Genomic DNA, 19,175 nt, shown 5'->3' on the forward strand with positions numbered 1-19,175 from the left:
ACAAACTTAAATGACTATTCAACACACACACACATTTTTTTTTTAAAGCTAGTTTTAGGCTCATGCAAAGCTTACCATAAAATTAAGTTCTATATTGTAGAACTTTTATTATTTTAATAAGTACTGCGAAGAGAGTAGTATATTGCAAACTAAACTGTGGCGCCATAGATAAGCACTCAACCTCAAGGTCGGTTTGAACTGCAAGGCCGGTGGTTCAAACTCACTAGCTGCTTCTCAGAAACCCTATACAGGGTCACTATGAGTTGGAACCGACTTGATGGCACACAACAAAACAATAGTAAACCTATTTGAGCCAGAATACATGCATACTTTGGGAAATACTACCAATGATAATCAATTGCCAAGCAGATATTTTCACTTTCTACCCCAGTTTGGTGTTGTGCTGTGGGTTAATGCACTGGACTGCAAAGTCTATTTGAGCCACAAGGTCAGCAATTCAAGCTCATTAGCTTTAGCTCAGAAACCCTATACAGGGTCACTATGGGTTGGAACCGACTCAATGGCACTTGACAACAACAACCAGTTTAACAAAGATGGCTATCACTTAAAATATAACACCAAAGCCACTGCTATGAAGTCAATTCTAACTCAATGACACGGTATAGTGCTTCAGATAGCTGCATCTTTCTCCTGCTAAGCAGCTGATGGGTTTTAACCGCTGACCTTGTGGTTAGCATTTTAGTGCTTATCCTACAGTGCTACATGAGCTAGCAGTCTTTAAAATTCTTACCACAAAGATTAGCAATCTGTAGTCCAATTTTCTTTCTGGGGGCTAAGTCTCTTCAAGAGGTAAGTTTTTACTATTAAGCAGATATATCTAAATGTATTACCAAAAAAACCCACAAAAGAAGCATAACATACTATACAAGAAAAAAATTTTTAAGGTACTATAAGATTTCAAAGTCAAAGTAAAAACTCTATAGTCTAAGTTTTGTTTTGCTTGTTGATGGTCATTAATTATATAGATATAAAAAGATAAAATGCAAACAGAGTAAACTAATGCATAAAGGCGAGAGGTCAATAATCACAATTACAAGGCACCTTCAAAGTCTGTGAAAAAATGGAATTGAAAGATAATGAATTTGTCCAGGAACTTTTGGAAGCCTCCTCGTATTCAGTGGAGACTACTGAAATGGAAATACTACTCATCTAGTATGTTTTCTATATACAGGAAAATGTTGGAAAGTGGTAGAATTCTGTAATTTGCTGGAACCATCTGGTATTAATATAAAAAACCCCTAAGAGTATCAACTTGAGAACACTTATATGCACAGTACAAAATTAGATTACTAAAAGATAAATTCTAAGAAGTTGTTACATGACAGTGGCTACATCTTATGGTAAGTCAAAATTCTGGCTTTTATAGTATCAGGTCATGATATACTCATAAATACCTGGGGGGGAAAGTATAGTACGATTTAATTACATATCTCTTGTAAACACTGTGAATTTTAACAGTTGTAGGCTTCCTCTAATATCTAATCACAGCTTCACTTGACAATGGAGGCCCCAAAGAGGCTAAATGTCTTGCTTTATTGCTATATATATAGCTTTAATTTCTAGATTCCACTCTTCTATTCACAACAGTGGCGCTGCAGAATAATGCAGTGGACCGCAAGGTCGGTTTGAACCATAAGGCGTAGTTTAAACCCACCACCTGCTCCCTGGAAGCCCTATACAGGGTTGCTGACTTGGAAACAACTCGAAGGCATTTAACAACAACAATTTACAATAGTAAACTATGAACTACTATTAGCTTTTCCTGTTTGTCTCACATCTTATCTTTTGCCTCATTTCTAACCTGTCACAAAGTGCTTTACTCTTCAATTTACTCAGTCTCTTAACTTTATTCCTGTATCTTTCTTTCCAGATCTGCTTATCCTTTCATGTCTCTTTCCAGTCACTGTTCCTTTCTTTACACTAGAAGCATTCTTAAAGTTTATAAATAAATATATTTAATTCAATTTAATTTCACAAATTAGTGTAAGTTAATTTACAAGTAGTCCAATTATTCAGAAATAACATTTTATGGTTAACTCTTTTACTGTTCATTCTAAAGCCAACATAATTTAGCATTTCTTTGAAGAAATTTCTAATTGTTACCAAGAAATAGATCAAATATTAGTACTTGGGAGGTTGATTCTACTAGAAGATTAACCAGGAAATCAAACTGTAAAAGTAAAAAGATAACATTTTAATAAAAATCAAGGAAGGTTTTTTGGAGTTCTGGTGTGGCACTGTAGGATAAGCACTGGACTGCTAACTGGAAGGCTGGCCGTTCAAACCCACCAGATGCTCCTTGGGAAACTCTATACAGGGTCGCTATGAGTCAAAACAACTCGATGGCACTTAGCGACAAGGTATGTTTTAAAGCCGGAATTCTGCCGAACAAATCTTTTCTTCACTGTTGCAACTGATAAGGATTCATTATCACATAAATGGAAACAGCAAATTATTTCTTGTTAATGTATGATTCAATTAAATGAAGCAGGGAAAAGAAAATCTCACCCCCAATGGTACTCTCTTGAAATTCATGAAATTGGCCTTTCACAAAACGAAGCACTAGGCTTGATTTGCCAACAGCAGACTCTCCCAGAAGTACTAGTTTGAACTGGCATATTTTATTTCCAGTATTTGGCCCGTTGGGTCTTGTTGCTCCTCGATTAGCCATGTCCAAATTTGATAGAAGTCCCTAATTTCAGACTTTTAAACGAGCTTCCAGGATGTAAGGTGTCACTTTTTCTTTCTGGAAGTAGTAACCTGTAAAGAAACAAAGATCATGCAATTAAATTTAGAAATCAGTAAAAACAATGCAAATCTAATACCGATCACTTCAATAAATTTTACCTCTTTTGGACATTCAATGTTAGCAATTTAGTTGTAATATTAACTACCTGTTTAATGAACTAATTTAAAGGCATGAAATTAGAGCCAAAACTTACTTTGTAATTTTCAGGTTGTTAAAAAAAACCCAACAACCAGCATTTATTAAAGTTTCAACTTTGTGACAGATATTGTCCTAAGTATTTAACATTTCTGTTCAACAATCCCATAAATTCATTGTTACTACAATCACTGTATGAGGAACAGAGGCAAAGAGAGTACCTTGACTATGGGACAGTTACGGTGACAATGGTGCCACAAAGCTGAGTTTCAAACACAGGCAACTTAAGAGGTGGCTCAGAGTTGAGGTTCTAGGGCCCAAGTGGTATTGCGTGCCACGAAATCGGTTCTGACTCACAGCAACCCTGTACAGCATTTCTGAGGAGTGGCTGGTGGGTTTGAACAACTAACCTTGCAGTTAGTAGTCCAGTGATTACCCTACAGTAGTGACAAAACAGGAGCTCCAGAGTACTTGGCTTAAATTAGTTTTGAGAATATGTAAGTTAATACATGGAAATTGCCTAGACAGATTCTGGCACTCCAAAAGAGATTAATAAATATTAAACAGAAAAGCTTCTGTTAAACAGTGCATGTTGTTGTCAGTTCCAACTCGTAGCAGCCCTGTATAGGGTTTCTGAAGAGCGGCTGATGAGTTTGATTGCGACGTTGCACTCAGCAGACTAATACTTATCCTAAAGTGCCACACCATTAATTAACATTAATTTTTGAAAAACATATTTTAAGGCCCCAAGTTTGTGTGTGTAGAGGCTAAAATACTTAAAACTGTTCGTCTGCTCACAACCATCATACACAGAAGTATTAACAGTAGTTCTCTCTGTAGGGGAATTATTAGTGAAGTATTTACTGATGCTTTTCTAGTGTCGTTAAATATGAGGGGACCTAAAAAATAAAAAAGTTCATGGAAAATAGAATTAAATGATAACGAAAATTTCCCCTGAACTTTGAGAAGCCCCCTCGCATGCCACTGTTTTCTATTTAACCACATTTGAAAAAACTAACCTGGGTGACATGTTTCTATGTCTTCCCTTATCATTGTTGTTAAGTGCTGTCAAGTCCGTTCCGAGTCATAGATATCCTGTGTAGGGTTTCTGTCTGTGGCTTTGAATCTTTGCAGGAGCAGGAAGCCTCATTTTTCTCCCTTGGCGTAGCTGGTGGGCTCAAACCAAGGAGGACCTTGTGGTTCACAGTCCAGTGCTTATCATATGGAGTCATCCTTTACATTATTTAATGTTAATTTTAAAGCCGAAATTAGGAAATAAAGAATCCATTCCATTGTTCAATCTAATTATAAACCAATCATTAAAGTTCTCTCCCATCTTAAATCAAGATCTGACTGCTTCCTTGCCAATAAACTATATTAAACCTGATGATTCTTTTCCTTTAAAAGCTCTGTTTTAGTTAACCAATCCTTTTAGAAAGTTTGCCTTTCCATAAAAACTGAAATTACATATGAAATATTCTTGATAATGAAATCATTAACAAATCCATGAGCATCAAAACAATAAAATCACCTTTATATAAGAGCAACATTGAAAAGTCCTTTTTATCAATTTAGAGACTGCAATAATCAGACAAAATGAAAGGATGTCTGAGAGTTGTTTCTAAACAATGGAGGCATAAATAAAATGACAATGAGATAAATGAGGCTGATGTTGGGTTCATTACACTATTCTCCCTACTTTTGCACATGTTTAAATTTTTCCATAATTAAAAAAACAACACACATCTGCCCACTTTAAGAAACATGTTAGATTAAGAGTCAGACTTCAGTGATACCAACTGAAGACTAGGTAAATATTTTAATTTCTACTATTTCTGTAAAGCCTTAACTTGCAGATCTGTTGTGAAATTAAGTGAAACAAATCTCACACAATGCCCAATACATATTGTTGTTGTTATGTGCCGTGGAGTCGGTTCCAACTCACAGCGACCCTGTACAGGGTTTCCAAGGCTGCAAATATTTACGGGAGCAGAAAGCCTCATCTTTCTCCCGCGGAACAGCTGGTAGTTTCGAACTGCTGACCCTGAGGTTCACAGTCCGATTCGTAAATTGGCAATTCAAGTGGCCATTTGATGAAATGACTAAATATTAACATCATGCAGACTGAAAATGCATCAATATCGTCAACTATTAGATACCTTAGCAATCAAAGCATTCCCTAGTTGTTTGGTATAGACAAAACAGTAAATGATTAATTATCAAGGACAAGTTGGAAATTTCAATTGTTTATTTCTAAAATTTTAGAGAAAACATCAGACTCCCATAAAAATCTGATTTAGCTTTGCCCTAAGGGTTAAAGTTACTGGATTATAGTTACTTCAAGGGTCTCAAATAGTAAGCGCCAAATTTAACTATATATATTAACGTTATGGTTAAAAATTACTTTAGGTGCATTCATTTACATTCACTACTTGCTGAAACTTGTCTGTATCGCAAGACAAGGATTTTGCACTAATAAGCACTTTTAATCTTTCGAAAAATAACTAGTACTTCATAAGAGATGTTTTTCTAGGTGCTCTTTGATCAAAATTGTACTACTAACAGCTAAAATTTACTGGGCACTTATTCTGTGCCAGGCACTGTTCTGTGTACTCTGCTCACAACAACCCCATGAGCTCATATTATCCCCATTTTACATGAAGAATAAAGTTTCTGAACCGTCCTATATATTCTCAGCCGTGTTTCTTTCTATTCGCTATGTAAAAAGCAAACTAACTCAACACTTAAGTTCCACTTTGGCAAAAGATAAAAGTCAAAAAATATGAATTACGATATCCAAGTGTACTTAACTCTAAAAGTCTCAGGAAGGTAACCAGTTTCCAAGGGATAAAACACCAGAGTCGGTATCGTGATTTTTATTTACTGAGGGTTCTCAGCGGTTTAGTGATCATGAGTTTCTTTCTAAGAGAGATCCCCACCTCCTATAGATGAGACCACCTATTTTGAGGCACTTCCCCACCCCAGGCCCACGATCCTCCGTCTTTGGAAGGAGGTAGGCGGAGCTCCCCAAATTCACACCTGCCGTAGGCCCGTAGTCTCCTAGCTGACTACATCACTAGTTGCTACCCAACTCCAGATCGCCTCAATAAGCAGGACTTGCAAGCCCCCCGGACAATCTTTCCCATCCTCCTCCCGAGAACCTCGCCTCGCCTGGCTTCGCCTGGGACTCCCAGTACGGCCAGGGCAGGCGCCAGGCGGAGTCGCGGCCTCCAGTCCTCTTTCCACGTCGCCATCTTGAGAAGGGAAAGGGTGACACCCGTCGCTCCCTCAGTCAGTCCCCAAATTCCGGTCAATAAAACCATTAGTCGAATGAGTCACCAAGGTAGGCCGGACCAGACTCCGGGTTCGGGTGTTCGGTGGGCCACAACACCGGTATAGGTGAGGAGTAAGGCAGGGGCTCACTGCCAGCGAGGGTGCAGCCAGGCTTGGGGCCGGGCCCCTCTAGCAGGGAGAAGGGTCTATTGGTTACCTGAGATCGCAGCACGCGGGGCCGCGGAGGCAAAGCTTGCCCAGAGCAGATGCCAGGCGCAGCCCTAAGGATGCAGCTGAGGCTGAGGCTGTGGTTTATGTGGCGGCGTCTCCTCCTCGCACCGCTCCCCTCAGACTGGACCGTGCGGGCTCTTGCCGCTGGTGCCGCCCCAGTCAGACTCCGTCTCCGCCTCTCCCCTCTCCACCTTCCTTTTTTCTTTCTACTCCTCCGTCGCCGCCGCCGGCGATCGGATTTCGACTACTTCTTCCTCCTCCTCCCTCCTCTGCCTCCTCCCCTTAGGCCCGCCGCCGGCTTCTTCACAAACCAAAACACAAACACTCAAGTCCCAGCGCGGGAATCACTTCCGCCGACCGGCGCCGGCCCCTCCGCCACGTCGCTGCACGTAGAGAGCTACGCCCCTTCGTCACATCCTGTCGTCGCCAATCCGACCTCTCTGTCCACTTCCCCCTCCCTCTCTCAAACCCCCGCCTATCCCGGGCCGCGTTCTCGGGGTGAGTATGTCACGTGATGCCCGCCAGCGGCTGGTGTCCTGTTGGGCCACCTCCTAAACTCCCCCATCACAGGCGCGCGCAGCCCCACCCTCGCTGGCGCCTTTGTTATCTGAGCCTGGGTCGCTGGGCTGCCGGCGTGGGTGGTGGAGCGTACTCACTCGCTTATTGTGTGACTATGGGTAAGACCGAAAGAACTGAAGGTAGCGTAGTGGTTACGAATCAGGCTGCGAACAGCAAAGTCAGCAGTTCGAAGCTACCAGCTGTTCCGCGGGAGATGACGCTTTCTGCTCTTACAAGAGGCTATCTGCTCTCGTAAAGATTTACAGCCTAGGAAACCCTGTATTGGTTTCCTACCGACTTCACGGCACATAACAACCCCTGTGGCAAGGTCTGCGGTTCAAACCCAAGCTCCTCTTCTGAAACCGTGTACAGGGTTGCCATGGTTCGGGATCCATTCGATGGCACTAGCCACAACAACCCGTGGAGAGTCCGAGTGTGCTGCTATAGGATAAGTATTGGGTGGTGGTGATGGTTGTGTACTGTGGAGTTCCAACTCATAGCGACCCTGTACAGGGTTTCCGAAGCTGTAAATCTTTACAGGAGCAGAACGCCTCATTTTTCTCGCGGAACAACTGGTAGTTTCGAACTGCTGACTTTGCAGTTCGCAGCCCGATTCGTAACCACTACGCTACCAGAGCTCCTTAATCAAACCCACCAACTTCCTTGGAAACCCTATGCAGGGTCACTGTGATTAGAACCAATTTGATGGCACTTAACAATAACCTCTTGTGGACAGCAAGGTTCCCTCTATGAAAATTAGATCACAGCCCTTCTCCTAACTCCGCAACTCCTCAACCCTGGACAGCCATGCCAAGGGACCTTTTGAGCCACAGACCCCAATGCTAAGTGCTTTCGAGGAATTATTTAATTCTTAAACTACTAGGTTTTCATTTTGATAATCACTTGCTTCTCATTTACCTTTCTACATTAGAATATTCTCCAAAGTGACCCTTGCCACTGTAAATGCAACGTCTAACCCAGTGCTTGGCACCCAAGTGTCTTCAGTCACGGTTATGGAATGAATGTATGAATGAATGAGTCGTGCCTGCTTTACAGGTGAAGAATTTGATTCACAGGGATTGAGTAATTTCTCTAAGGTTACTGGCTAGTTGGTGATGAAACTTCTAGCCTGTCTCTTGACTCTAGAACCTGAGTTCTTAAATAGTTCTTCAAAATCCCCCTGAAAAGCAGCCCAAGACATTTAGTAACCTCCACACCAGATCTACTCGAAAACCTGCTTCTCTGGTAAAATCACACATAAGGTATTTGAAACCAACCAAAATCCTTTTAATAATCAGGTCGTTGTTAAGTGCAGTGGAGTCATTCCACTCATTGTGACCTTGTATAGGGTTACCAAGTCGGATGCAGAAAACCTTGTGTTTCTGCGGAGTGACAGGTGGGCTGGAACTTTGGACCTTATGGTTCATAGTCCAGTACTTATTGTATGGAGCCACTGTGCTCCCATTTATTCAGTATTAGACTGTTACATTGATTTTCCCTCAGACTGAGGGCTGTTTTTCATTTTATACTTTATAGCCTGTTGAGAAACGAAGCCCTGGTGTCACAATGGGTTAAGTACCATGCTGTTAACTGAAAGATGGTGGTTGGAATCCTTCCCCAGCTCTTTGGGAGAAAGAGGAGGCAATCAGATTCTCTAATGATTAACTGCCTTGAAAGTATTATTGAAAGGACATCATGCTGTTGTCGAAGTGTACCTGAGGTAAAATATCCCATGGGTGCTCAGTCAACATTAGCTGATAAAAATTATTTGAACCCTTGAACTGGGTACCCAGTCTTTCAGATCAACTACCCAATTACTAATCAGCAGAGTATAATGTGTCATACCTCAATGGTATCTGTGGCACTTTATGTCCTAGGGGTTGTTCCAATATAATGTTTGTCATGGTAATAGTTCTTGGATAATCCTAGGAAGAATCAGGAAATAGGATATGTCACATCAGGTTTGGCATGTCAACAGCATGTCCAAAGCCAAAGCTATTCTGTCCCCAAATTCCTTTTACTTTGTGACTAACATTAACAACTTCTCAGTTCCCTCGGTCTTGAAATTGCAGAATCACCTTCAACTCTTCTTTCTTCCTTATAAACCATTCATTCATTCTCCTGACAAAAATTCTCTAATCTGAAAATCTAAACTGTAATCCCAAAGTTGACCATTATACTAAAATCAAATAAACCCACTGCCATCGAGTTAATTGTGACTCATAATGACCTCATCGGACAGAATAGAACTGCTCTTTAGGGGATTCTCATCTTTCTCCAAGGAGTGTGTGGTGGGTTTGAACTGCTGACCTTGTAGTTAGCCATGCAGTGCCCAATGCTTGGACCATGGTAGTATTCATATAAATTGGAACTAATGCAGTTTCACCTTTTCAGGGAGTCCTAGTGTACAGTGGTGTGGCACTGTGGGTTAATGTGCTGCATAGCAAAGCCGGCTTGAACTGAAAGGTCAGCAGTTCAAGCTCACCAGCCACTCCTTGGAAACCCTACACAGGGTCTCTATGGGTCGGAACCGAATCGATGGCACTTAATAACAACAAGTGTACAATGGGAGTTCTGGAGTGGTGCTGTGGGTTAATGCGCCAGACTGCAAAGTTCACCAGCTGCTCCTTGGAAACCCTATACAGGGTTGCTATGGGTCTGAACCGACTCAACAGCACTTAACGACAAGTGTACAATGATTAATTGCTCTGCTGCTAACTGAAAGGTCTCTGGTTTGAATCCAACAGCTGCTCTAATGTAGAAAAGACCTGGCGATTTGCTCCAGTAAAGATTATAATGTAGGAAACCCTTTGCTGTTGTTTTTAAACTGTTCAGCGAGGTTGAGTGGTTTCCATCCATAGCCACCACTCAGTATAGGGCTTCTGAGGAGCAGCTGGTGAGCTTGATTCGCAGACCTTGCAGTTCAAACCGACCTTGCAGTCCAGCGCATTAAGCCACAGCACAACACCAGGACTCCAGGAAACCCTATGTTGTTGTTGTTAAAGTGCCATCAAGTCAATTTCGACCCATAGCAACCCTGTATAGGGTTTTTGAGGAGCAGCTGGTGAGCTTGAACTGCCGACTTTGCAGACCGGACTGTCTTTGCAGTCCAGCACATTAGCCCCCAGTTCCACACCAGGACTTCAGGAAACCCTATAGAGCAGTTCTATTCTGTTATAAGGGCCGCTATGAACCAGAATCAACTGGGTGGCACATAACAACTTGCGCTTATAATTCACTCCTTAACACTTTAGCGTCTCTCTTCTAAAAATGTTCTCTGATATCTCATTCCTTACTAAATAGAGTCCAAACTTCTTTAGCTCTTGTCTCAACTCACCATCTTGCATCCTTTTTCCTCAAACCCTTTCTTTGTGCTCTAACCACATCATTCTCCTCTGTGCTATCCAGAACGAGCATAATGTGTCAGAGCTAAATGGTAGCTGTGGCACTTTATTATCTATGTATCCCCATCCTTTGCTTATTTGTTCTGCCTACCTGAGCACCATTACCTGGTTTCTGAGGAGCGACTGGTGAGTTTGAACTGCCTACCTTGCAGTTCAAATTAACTTTGCAGTCCAGAGCATTAACCCACAGTGCTACACCAGGACTCCGTACTTCTACTAGATTTATCTTATTTTTTCCCCTTGTAGTTTCACAACACTTTGCTTTACTCTCTATAATGGTTCTCTGAATGTCCTGCCTTAAAGAGTTGCTGGACTTTTTTCTTCAACCCTGCATTCTGTTTAGGATTATAAAGTTCTTAAGGGCCAGAACCATACTTGATTCATTATTTCAATTCCTTACAGAGTCTAAGAGGATCTTCAAACCCATTACTGTGGAGTTGGATCCTCATGTGGATCTGAATCTGACTCATAGCCACACTATAGGACAGAGCAGAATTGCCCCAGAAGGTTTCCAAAGCTCTAATGTTTACAGAAGCAGACTGCCACATCTTCTCCTGTGCAGCAACTGGTGGGTTTGAAACACTGATGTTTTGGTTAGCAGTCAAGCACTTAACCACAGCCCCACCAGGCTCCTTTCACTAAAATGCTCTTGTTGTTAAATGCCGTCGAATTGGGTCTGACTCAGAGGGTTTCTGAAGAGCAGCTGGTGAGCTTAAAATTAAACCACCAACCTTACAGTTCAAACTGACTTTGCAGTCTAGCATATTAACTCACAACACCACATCAGGACTCCTTCAGTAGGAACACCAAAAGGAGTTGTGAATTAATTGTATTTAGAATGGTTTAAGGAGACCTCACACATAACATATGAGATGCTAAAATTCACAGATTGCTAGAAATGTCCATTTCATTTTTCTAGTGTATTACTTCCTCATTCATTTCTTTCTACAGGTTTTTTTTCTCTTAATATACTTCTTTCATGAATACATTGCACAATATCTTACAGTTTAGTCATAATGCTTACCTGGGAGAGTGTACCAGTGGCTGACACTTTTAAGATACAGGGTAATACTAGGGAAATTAAAGTGCTATAGTGCCTTTTTTTCCTGATTCCAGGTAAATGAGGAGAACTAGCAACTGCCCCATGTTTTCATATCAAGTGTGGGATCATACTGGGTGATAGAATTTAAGGAAACAACAGCATGGATTGGTCCTAAATAACAGAAAAAGACAATATCACTTAGAGTTTGCATTCTCCTTTAATCTCCAAACACTTGAACCCAAATTCCTAGTACCTTAGCTCTTTCGACCATCCACAACATCCTGTGTCCTTCTGCCAGACTTGAGAATCCACCCTGCACCCTCTTCCCTGACTTGTGAATGTAAAGAATAAATCTTTACACTGATGATGGTAATGCATAAAAACCCTATGAGGGTTTCAAACTCATTGCCCTCAAGTCAATTCCAACTCAAAGTGTCCTATAGGACAGGTAGAGCTTCCCTCCAAGTTTCTAAGGTAGTAAAATCTTCATGGAATCAACTACCTCATCTTTTTCCCCATAGAGTGGCTGGTGGGTTTGAACTACTGACCTTTCAATAAGCAACCAAGCAATTTAACTACTGTGGAGTCCTGGTGTGGTGCTGTGGGTTAATGTGTCAGATTGCAAAGTCTTTGCACTGCAAGTTCGGTGGTTCAAGCTCAGTAGCTGCTCCTTGGAAAGCCTATACAGGGTCACTATGGGTGGGAATCGACTCAACAGCACTAAAAAACAACAGCAATTTAACCCCTGTACCACCAGGACTCCTTTGATAATGTATGTTGCTATTGTTAAGTGTCCTCAAGACAGTTTAAATTATAGTGACCCTGTGTAAGGTTTCCAAGAAATGACTGGTGTGTTCGAACTACTGACATTTAATTAGCAGTCCAGTGCTTATCCTACAATGCCACAGTGGGCCCCCTTTACAATAAATATTAGTATTTCATTTTAACTGGGACAGTCTCTGGGCAAGCCAAAAATCTGATTAGCACACAAACCAAATGATAACTCTGTCATAAGAAATATTAGCCATGGTGGCAAGGCAGTATGAGAAAGGTAGTGGAAACTTTATGCTAAAAACCAAAATTACCAAACCCAGTTAACAGAGCATTCTAACTCATAAAGCCCCTATAGTGCAGAGTAGACGTCCATAGGAGTCTGTGGAAGCAGACTTTTACCTTCGGAGCTGCTGGTGATTTCAAACCGTTAGTCTTTCAGATAGCTAAGGACAGTTCCACTAGGCTCCATAACCTTAGGTAACTCTGTGTAGGACTTTCAAGCAGTGGCTGGTTGATTTGAATGACCAGTTTTGAAGTTAGCAGTGTAGTGTTTATCCTACAATGACAGTATTCTACAATGTCACATCAGGACTCCACCGTATGTGATTGTTGTTGTTAAATGCCTTCGAGTTGGTTCCGACTCTCTTGAGTATAGGGTTTCTGAGGAGCAGCTTGTGGGTTTGAACTACCAACCGTGCGATTAGCAGTCTAATGCTTAGCCTACAGTTTCTACCTTAGGTTGTTGTTAAGTGCCATCGAGTCAGTTCTGACTCATAATGACCCTTAAAGGATTTCTAAGATGGCCTGGTGGGTTTGAGCTGCTGACCTTTTTTGGTTAACAGTCTGGTGCTTATCCTACAGTGCCACGTCAGGACACCTTAGGTTAGTCATGTTAAAAAGTTTGTGTCTTCAGAGGGCATCATTCAGGTCTCAGGTTAGGTATCATTATCCTAGAGGGATTCAAGCCTACGAATTCCTAAATAACACCCAACCTATCCCGTCCATACACATCCAAGCATTCTATTTTTTCCCAAAACTCATTACTATATGGAATTATTTCTTGGTTTACTTGATGGTTTTCTATCCCCTTAAGCTCCTTGAAAATAAGAATTGACTAATTCTTCAATGTATTCCCAGCTTTGACACAAAAAGTAGGGACTGAATACATAGTTGTAGAATAAATGAACAGAATTACCCTTTATACAAATATATATGGCTTTGCAGGATAAACACTGGACTGTTAACTACAAGGTAGGTGGTTCAAACCCAACAGCCAGTCCTTGGAACTCCTATTCAGGGTGACTATGAGTTGGAGCCCACTAGAGAGCACTTAAAAACAACAACAGCATACGTTGATTTACACCATCAAGTCATTGACACAGTGGCTGCAATAAAGGCTCACACTTCACAATTGTGAGAATGGCGCTTGCCTGGGAAATGTTATCTTCTGTTGTACATAAGTGTCTATAAGTTGTTGCTGACTCAACATCACCTGATGAAAAGAAGTCATTTAAAGCACTTAGGGGGGAAAGGATATTTATATTAACTATAGAAAATTTTAAACAATTTTTAAAAAATATGAATTAGTATCCTCTTAGGAACTTTAGATTTTAAAAGGTTGTCATTTAGATTTTAAAAGGTTCTTTGCATAGTCTGTAGAATTTTGTATATTGTATTCAAATTCTACACTGGTGGTGTGTAGTGGAGCAATTCCAACTCATAGTGAGGCTGCATAGATATAGGGTTTCGGAGGCTGTAACCCTTTATGGGATCAGAAAGCCTCATTTTTCTCCCACGGAACTGCTGGTAGTTTCGAAGCTCTGACCATGAGGTTAGCAAACCAACTCATAACCACTATGCTACCAGAGCTCCTTAGGTGTTCTACCAGAGCTCCTTGTTGTTGTTGTTAAGTGCTGATGAGTCGGTTCCAACCAGAGCTCCTTAGGTGTTCTATATTCCCTGTGTCTGTAGACTATGATAAATGTTGACCAAGTAAATAATTTACACTTTCACTAAAGCCTAACAGAGGAGTAACCCCTAATTAAAAAAAAGAAAATCATATTCTTAAAAAGTTTTGAGTTTGTCACAGTATTAAAAGAATAAAAGAAAGGAAAAAACCCCCCACAAAAACAACATTGTACATTGTGTAACAGTTACCGAAAAATTTAATATATTTATCTTTTAAAGTCTAGTTATTAAAGTTTAAGTGTTCTCAAGACATTTAAAATGTTTCTGAATTATATCTGCCAGGTTACAACTTTCTAGAATTTAAAGTAGTTCTTTAGTTGCTAATAGAACTGTATGTACTGAAGGTATGTACTGAAGGCACCATAAAAATCCTAAAAGTGGTCACCACCAGAAAAGATGTTATTACTTGATGGGAGCAACATTAAGAAGCCAATGGGCCAGAAGTGGTGGTGGTTATGAGCCTTGGAGTTGGTTAGATTCATAGTGACCTTGTGTACAGGGTTTCCAACGAGGCTGTAAATCTTTACTGGAGCAGAAACCCTCATCTTTCTCCCATGGAACAGCTGGTAGTTTTGAACTGCTGACCTTGAGGTTCGCAGCCGGAATTCATAACCACCACACTAGCAGAGTACCTCTGGTCAAAACCATCCTAGCATAAGTGCTAGGAAATCAATGCTTAGGAAATCAAAGAGCAGCTAGCTATGCTATTCAAGTTTAACGGTCCATATTATAGCCCATTTCTGCCTCTCAAAAAAAGTCTCTCAACAACCCCAGAGAAGATGGTTCCGCTCAATCTCATCCTGCCGGAAGGGAAGAGAAACAAATGTGTTCCTACTTGGTTAGGTGTTCCCTAACTGAACTAGTCTGTTAGTTCTGACGCATAGAGAGCCTGCATAGGGTTTACAAAAAGCAACTTGGTGGGTTTGAACTGCCGACCTTGTAGTTCACAGTCCATTGCTGATCGTACTGCGCTACACCAGGAATCCAGTTGGCTGGTTGTTATGTGTTCACCAGTTGGTTCGGACTCACAGCGACCCTATATATATTTTATGAAGAGAAACTGGTGAGTTTGAACTGCTGACTTCTCAATTCAACCCGACCCTCAGTCCAGTGCTTATCCTACAATACCCCTAGAATCAAGAATGGATCTGACTTCTAGTAAAGAGGGAGACTCAGAGGTGAGAAAAAGAGAAACTGATAGACATGGAGGGGGCGGAGACTATCCCGAGTTAGAATTGTGCTCCAAGTTCCGCCCCTGTTTCCTAGGTAACTGGGCAAACAGTCCTTCCACTTCTTTTCCTGAGTGAACTCGTCTAGGTGTTAAGTGGCAGGCAGAAGGCGAGTTATCAGAGATTTCGAGCGAGGATGTACTCCTTCTGGGTCCCCTAAGGGAATGGGGTCCCTAGGGATTTGGGAACATCTCTCGAGCCAGGTGAAGCTTATCTTTTAGACGTGAATGCCTTTGGCGGAATGAAGACGTCTGGGGAGAAATCTCTGACCCCTGAGTTCGGACTCACCCACCAAAAAAAGGATGATTTAGGAGACACGAGCGTTCTCATGGGAACGAATTCTCCCATAGAATTGAGGCCTGGAGTAGGATTAGGAAAAGATTCTCAATGGAGAGAGAACCCCATGGTTAATAGTAAATATGAGAAGAGGATGGGATCACAAGAAACAAAATCTTCGCTGAACAAGGAGCCTGAAATGGGCTTAGAAAAACAGAGTATTTCTGAGTTGGCCTTGAAAACCCCCACGAAGTGGGATAATTTAGAAGTGAACAAAGTCTCAGTCTCTCAGGAAATAAAACCTTCTCTGGGAGTGTTGCCAGGGAGAATGGGATTAGAAAATGAGTGTCTACTGGCTGAGTGTCCTGGTGGAAGGGTAAAACAGCCTCCCTTGGGCATGGAGTGTGGAAGTCAACAAGTTCCATGGAGCAGGAGAGTGCCTATGGCTAGGGCGTCTGTAGAGATGGGCACTTCAATGGGAAAACAGCCTACTTTGGATACGGAACCTAAAGAGGAACTGAAGAAAGATTTGACCTGTGTTGTAACAAAGCCCAGCACAGAGATGACATATCCAATGGAGGTGGACGTGGGGCTACCCCAACCAGAGAAGCTAGAGCCCCAAATGGGCTTAGTGATAGAACCCCCTATATGTCAGTTTGCCCAGCAACCCAAAGTGAAAAAGGAAGAGAATGAAAACATTGAGCCTCCACATCACTTCAGACCTATATACGCTGGGAAATTTTTTGATCGAATGCCTCACTGGCCAACTGTAAGTGCCCCCTCCCCCCATATTTTCTTTGATAATTATGTGTAGTCATGTGTTTATTGTGATGATAAACTGACTAAACTTGTTTGGGCTTGTGGAGTGAAACTGTATAAAATCTACTGGGATTCTGATACCTTTTGCCCTATAGGACTTTCCAGATGTTACTTTGTCTGATCTCTGATTTTCTATCTTTTTTCCTAAAATGTCAACCTTGTTTTCTGTACGATATACCAGTGGTTCTTCTCATTTCTCCTGCTTTTCTCCTTTGAACATCATTTCCTTGCTCAATCTTAATTTTCTCATCCCTCTCACCAAGATTCTTGTGTCCTAGGATTCCCATAATGAATGGAAAAAGACATTTTTTCCTATTAATTATCCATTCCTTCAGCAAAGATTTGTGATGGCCTTTTAGCTAGGTACCGGGCCATATAAAATGAATAGTAGGTACATGACCCCTACCCTTTAGCTTTAGGTGTTCACTCCAGTGATGGAGACAGACAACTAAACAGATATTTTATAGATGTCTTAATGATTATAAAACAAATGTGATTATTTCTTAATACAAGTAGATTTTGCAGATATTAAGCCATTTATTATAATTGTCCTATGAGTTATATACTGTTAATCAATCCCATTTTACACATGAGGAAACAGACAAATTAGATGATTTGGTCAGGATTAGGGAATGGTGTCATCAGGATTTGAAGTCACACCTTTTGACTGCAGAGTCTGAGTTCTTGATTGTACTACATTTTCTGTTATACTTTTCTCCAAATGTATTTTTACAAAAATTTTACAAAATTTTTAAAACCTAGAAATTATGTCTTTATTTATCACTGACTTAGTAAGCATTGCAGCATTATTACAAAGACTTGACAGTCCTTTGATAATACAAAAGGATATTACTTTACGCAAAAAAAAAAAAAAATGTATTGTTTACTTAACCCATTCATTCAATTTTGGGCCTTTAGGTTAATTCCTGATTTTTCTATAAAATTAATGCGTCCTTGACACGTTTGTTCATATGGCTTTTTATATGTCTTGGAATATTTCATTAGGATATTTTCAGTAGAGGACAAAAGTATGACTCTTTCTCTGGTTTAGTTGTCAATTCTCTTTCTAAAAGATTCTTCCTGTAAATTTAAAAGTTGATAATGATTTGTTAAGCATAGTTTTAATTTTCATCTATTCTTGGATTTATAATAATATTAGAAATTGATCCATATATTTTTCTTAATTGTTTCTGTTGTTCTTATATCTGGGTCACTTTGAGAACTCTGTGTCTTAATTGTTGTTGCTGTGTCTTAAGTACTTTTGACCTGGTTCAGACTCATAGCAAACCTGTATATGATTTCCAAGGAGTGACAGGTGAGTTTGAAGCACTGATCTTGTGGTTGAAGTTGACCTGTGGTGCTTTATCCCACAGTACCACACCAGGACTCCTTGTCTTAATTATCATTATTTCTTCTCTATTTTCTAGGTAGGTTTGACATGGTTCTTGGCTGTCAGTTTTTTTCCTTTCCATGTAGTATGTATGTTATCCCATTGCCTTCTTGCCTGTAGAATGGTTTCTACTGAGAAATCAGAGATGAGTCTTATTGGTTCTCTTTTGTGGTTAATATTTCATTTTCCCAAGCTACTCTCAGGATTTTTCTTTGTCTTTGGTTTTAGAAAGTTTGGTTCTAATATATCCTGGTAGTTTTCTTTTGGGGTCTATCCTGTATGAGGTTCATTCAGGTTTTTGAATGTCTATCTTCTTGTCTTTCACAATCACTATGTTAGGTTACTTCTAACAACTCTTCAGCAGTTTTTTGTCTCTTCCTCTTCTAGAATTCCAATCACATGCAATTTATTGGTCTTGATGGTGTCCCACTTAACTTTTAGGCTTCCTTTGAATATTTTTTGTTTCTTTTTCTGATTTTTCCCCTAGCAGATTAGTATTGAGAAATTTTTCTGCCTTTCTTTTTTCAATTCTACTCCTTTGTCCTTTCAGTTTTTGCGAATTCTTCTAAAGTTTTTTCTGGATTTCATATGCAGTTTTCTCTATCTTCCTCTCAGTCCATTGAAAGTAGCTAAATATCATTTTTTCAGTTCCTTATTAGATAGTTCCATGCCATTTCTTCTTCAGAAATGTCTTCTGGCTCTGTATATTGATCACTTGTTTGAACCACTCTGTCTTTTTTTCTTAAGGGGTTGAGTGAAAGTTTACAGGGCACATCATCAGTTTTACATTTAACAAATCATATACCTTGTTTCATTACACGGATTATAATCCCCTCCATGTCCCACTAGGCCATGCAAACCTATCTCAGTGTTCCCCTATGTATCTTGTTCTTCTACCTCCTCCCCCCTTCTTGTATTGCCTTCCCCAACACCCAAAATAAACCCCCTACCCCCACTCCAACCCCATTGTGGTTACCTTATATTCCATTAGTTCTTCCCTCCATTTAAGATAGTCTATTTTATCCAGTAATCTACCTAACTTTCCCACCACCTGTATCTCTGTTCTTCTGTGTTTACCTTTTTTCACATTGTAATTGTTTTGATTCATAGGCTGAACTCCCAGATCCTCTGTTCTTATAATTTTATTCTGCTCCTGACTCTTCCATTTGTCAACTGAATTCAGGGTGATGCTGCCATGTACGTCATTCTGTAGTTGTTGTGTGTTATTGTTCTCAGTCCACAGAACTTCTTTAGGATGTTTTTCATAGCAGGGTTGGCTTTGGCAAAATCCCTTAGCTTCTGTTTG

General features: G+C 40.6%; 2 protein-coding genes across 3 annotated transcripts in view; one reads left to right on the plus strand and one right to left on the minus strand.

The window, feature by feature from the left end:
• The window catches only part of RAB5A (RAB5A, member RAS oncogene family), a 42,106-nt gene extending 35,283 nt beyond the window's left edge, over positions 1–6,823 (minus strand). Inside the window, exons 1-2 of one of the 2 annotated variants that reach the window (XM_006859163.1) lie at positions 6,396–6,823; positions 2,530–2,781 (exon numbers count right to left, since the gene is read on the minus strand). In XM_006859163.1, coding sequence (XP_006859225.1) covers positions 2,530–2,692 — 163 coding nt within the window. In that variant the 5' untranslated portion in view covers positions 2,693–2,781; positions 6,396–6,823. Of the gene's footprint in view, positions 1–2,529; positions 2,782–6,395 lie in introns of those variants that run through there. The other variant, XM_006859164.1, reaches the window with a different exon arrangement.
• A 100-nt stretch (positions 6,824–6,923) lies between these two features.
• Positions 6,924–19,175, plus strand: part of EFHB (EF-hand domain family, member B) — a 113,808-nt gene continuing 101,556 nt past the window's right edge. Inside the window, exons 1-2 of the mRNA XM_006859178.1 lie at positions 6,924–7,086; positions 15,546–16,429. Coding sequence (XP_006859240.1) covers positions 6,924–7,086; positions 15,546–16,429 — 1,047 coding nt within the window. The remainder of the gene's footprint in view (positions 7,087–15,545; positions 16,430–19,175) is intronic.

Source organism: Chrysochloris asiatica, unplaced genomic scaffold, assembly GCF_000296735.1.
Source record: "Chrysochloris asiatica unplaced genomic scaffold, ChrAsi1.0 scaffold00030, whole genome shotgun sequence".
In the NCBI taxonomy this organism is placed as follows: domain Eukaryota; kingdom Metazoa; phylum Chordata; class Mammalia; order Afrosoricida; family Chrysochloridae; genus Chrysochloris; species Chrysochloris asiatica.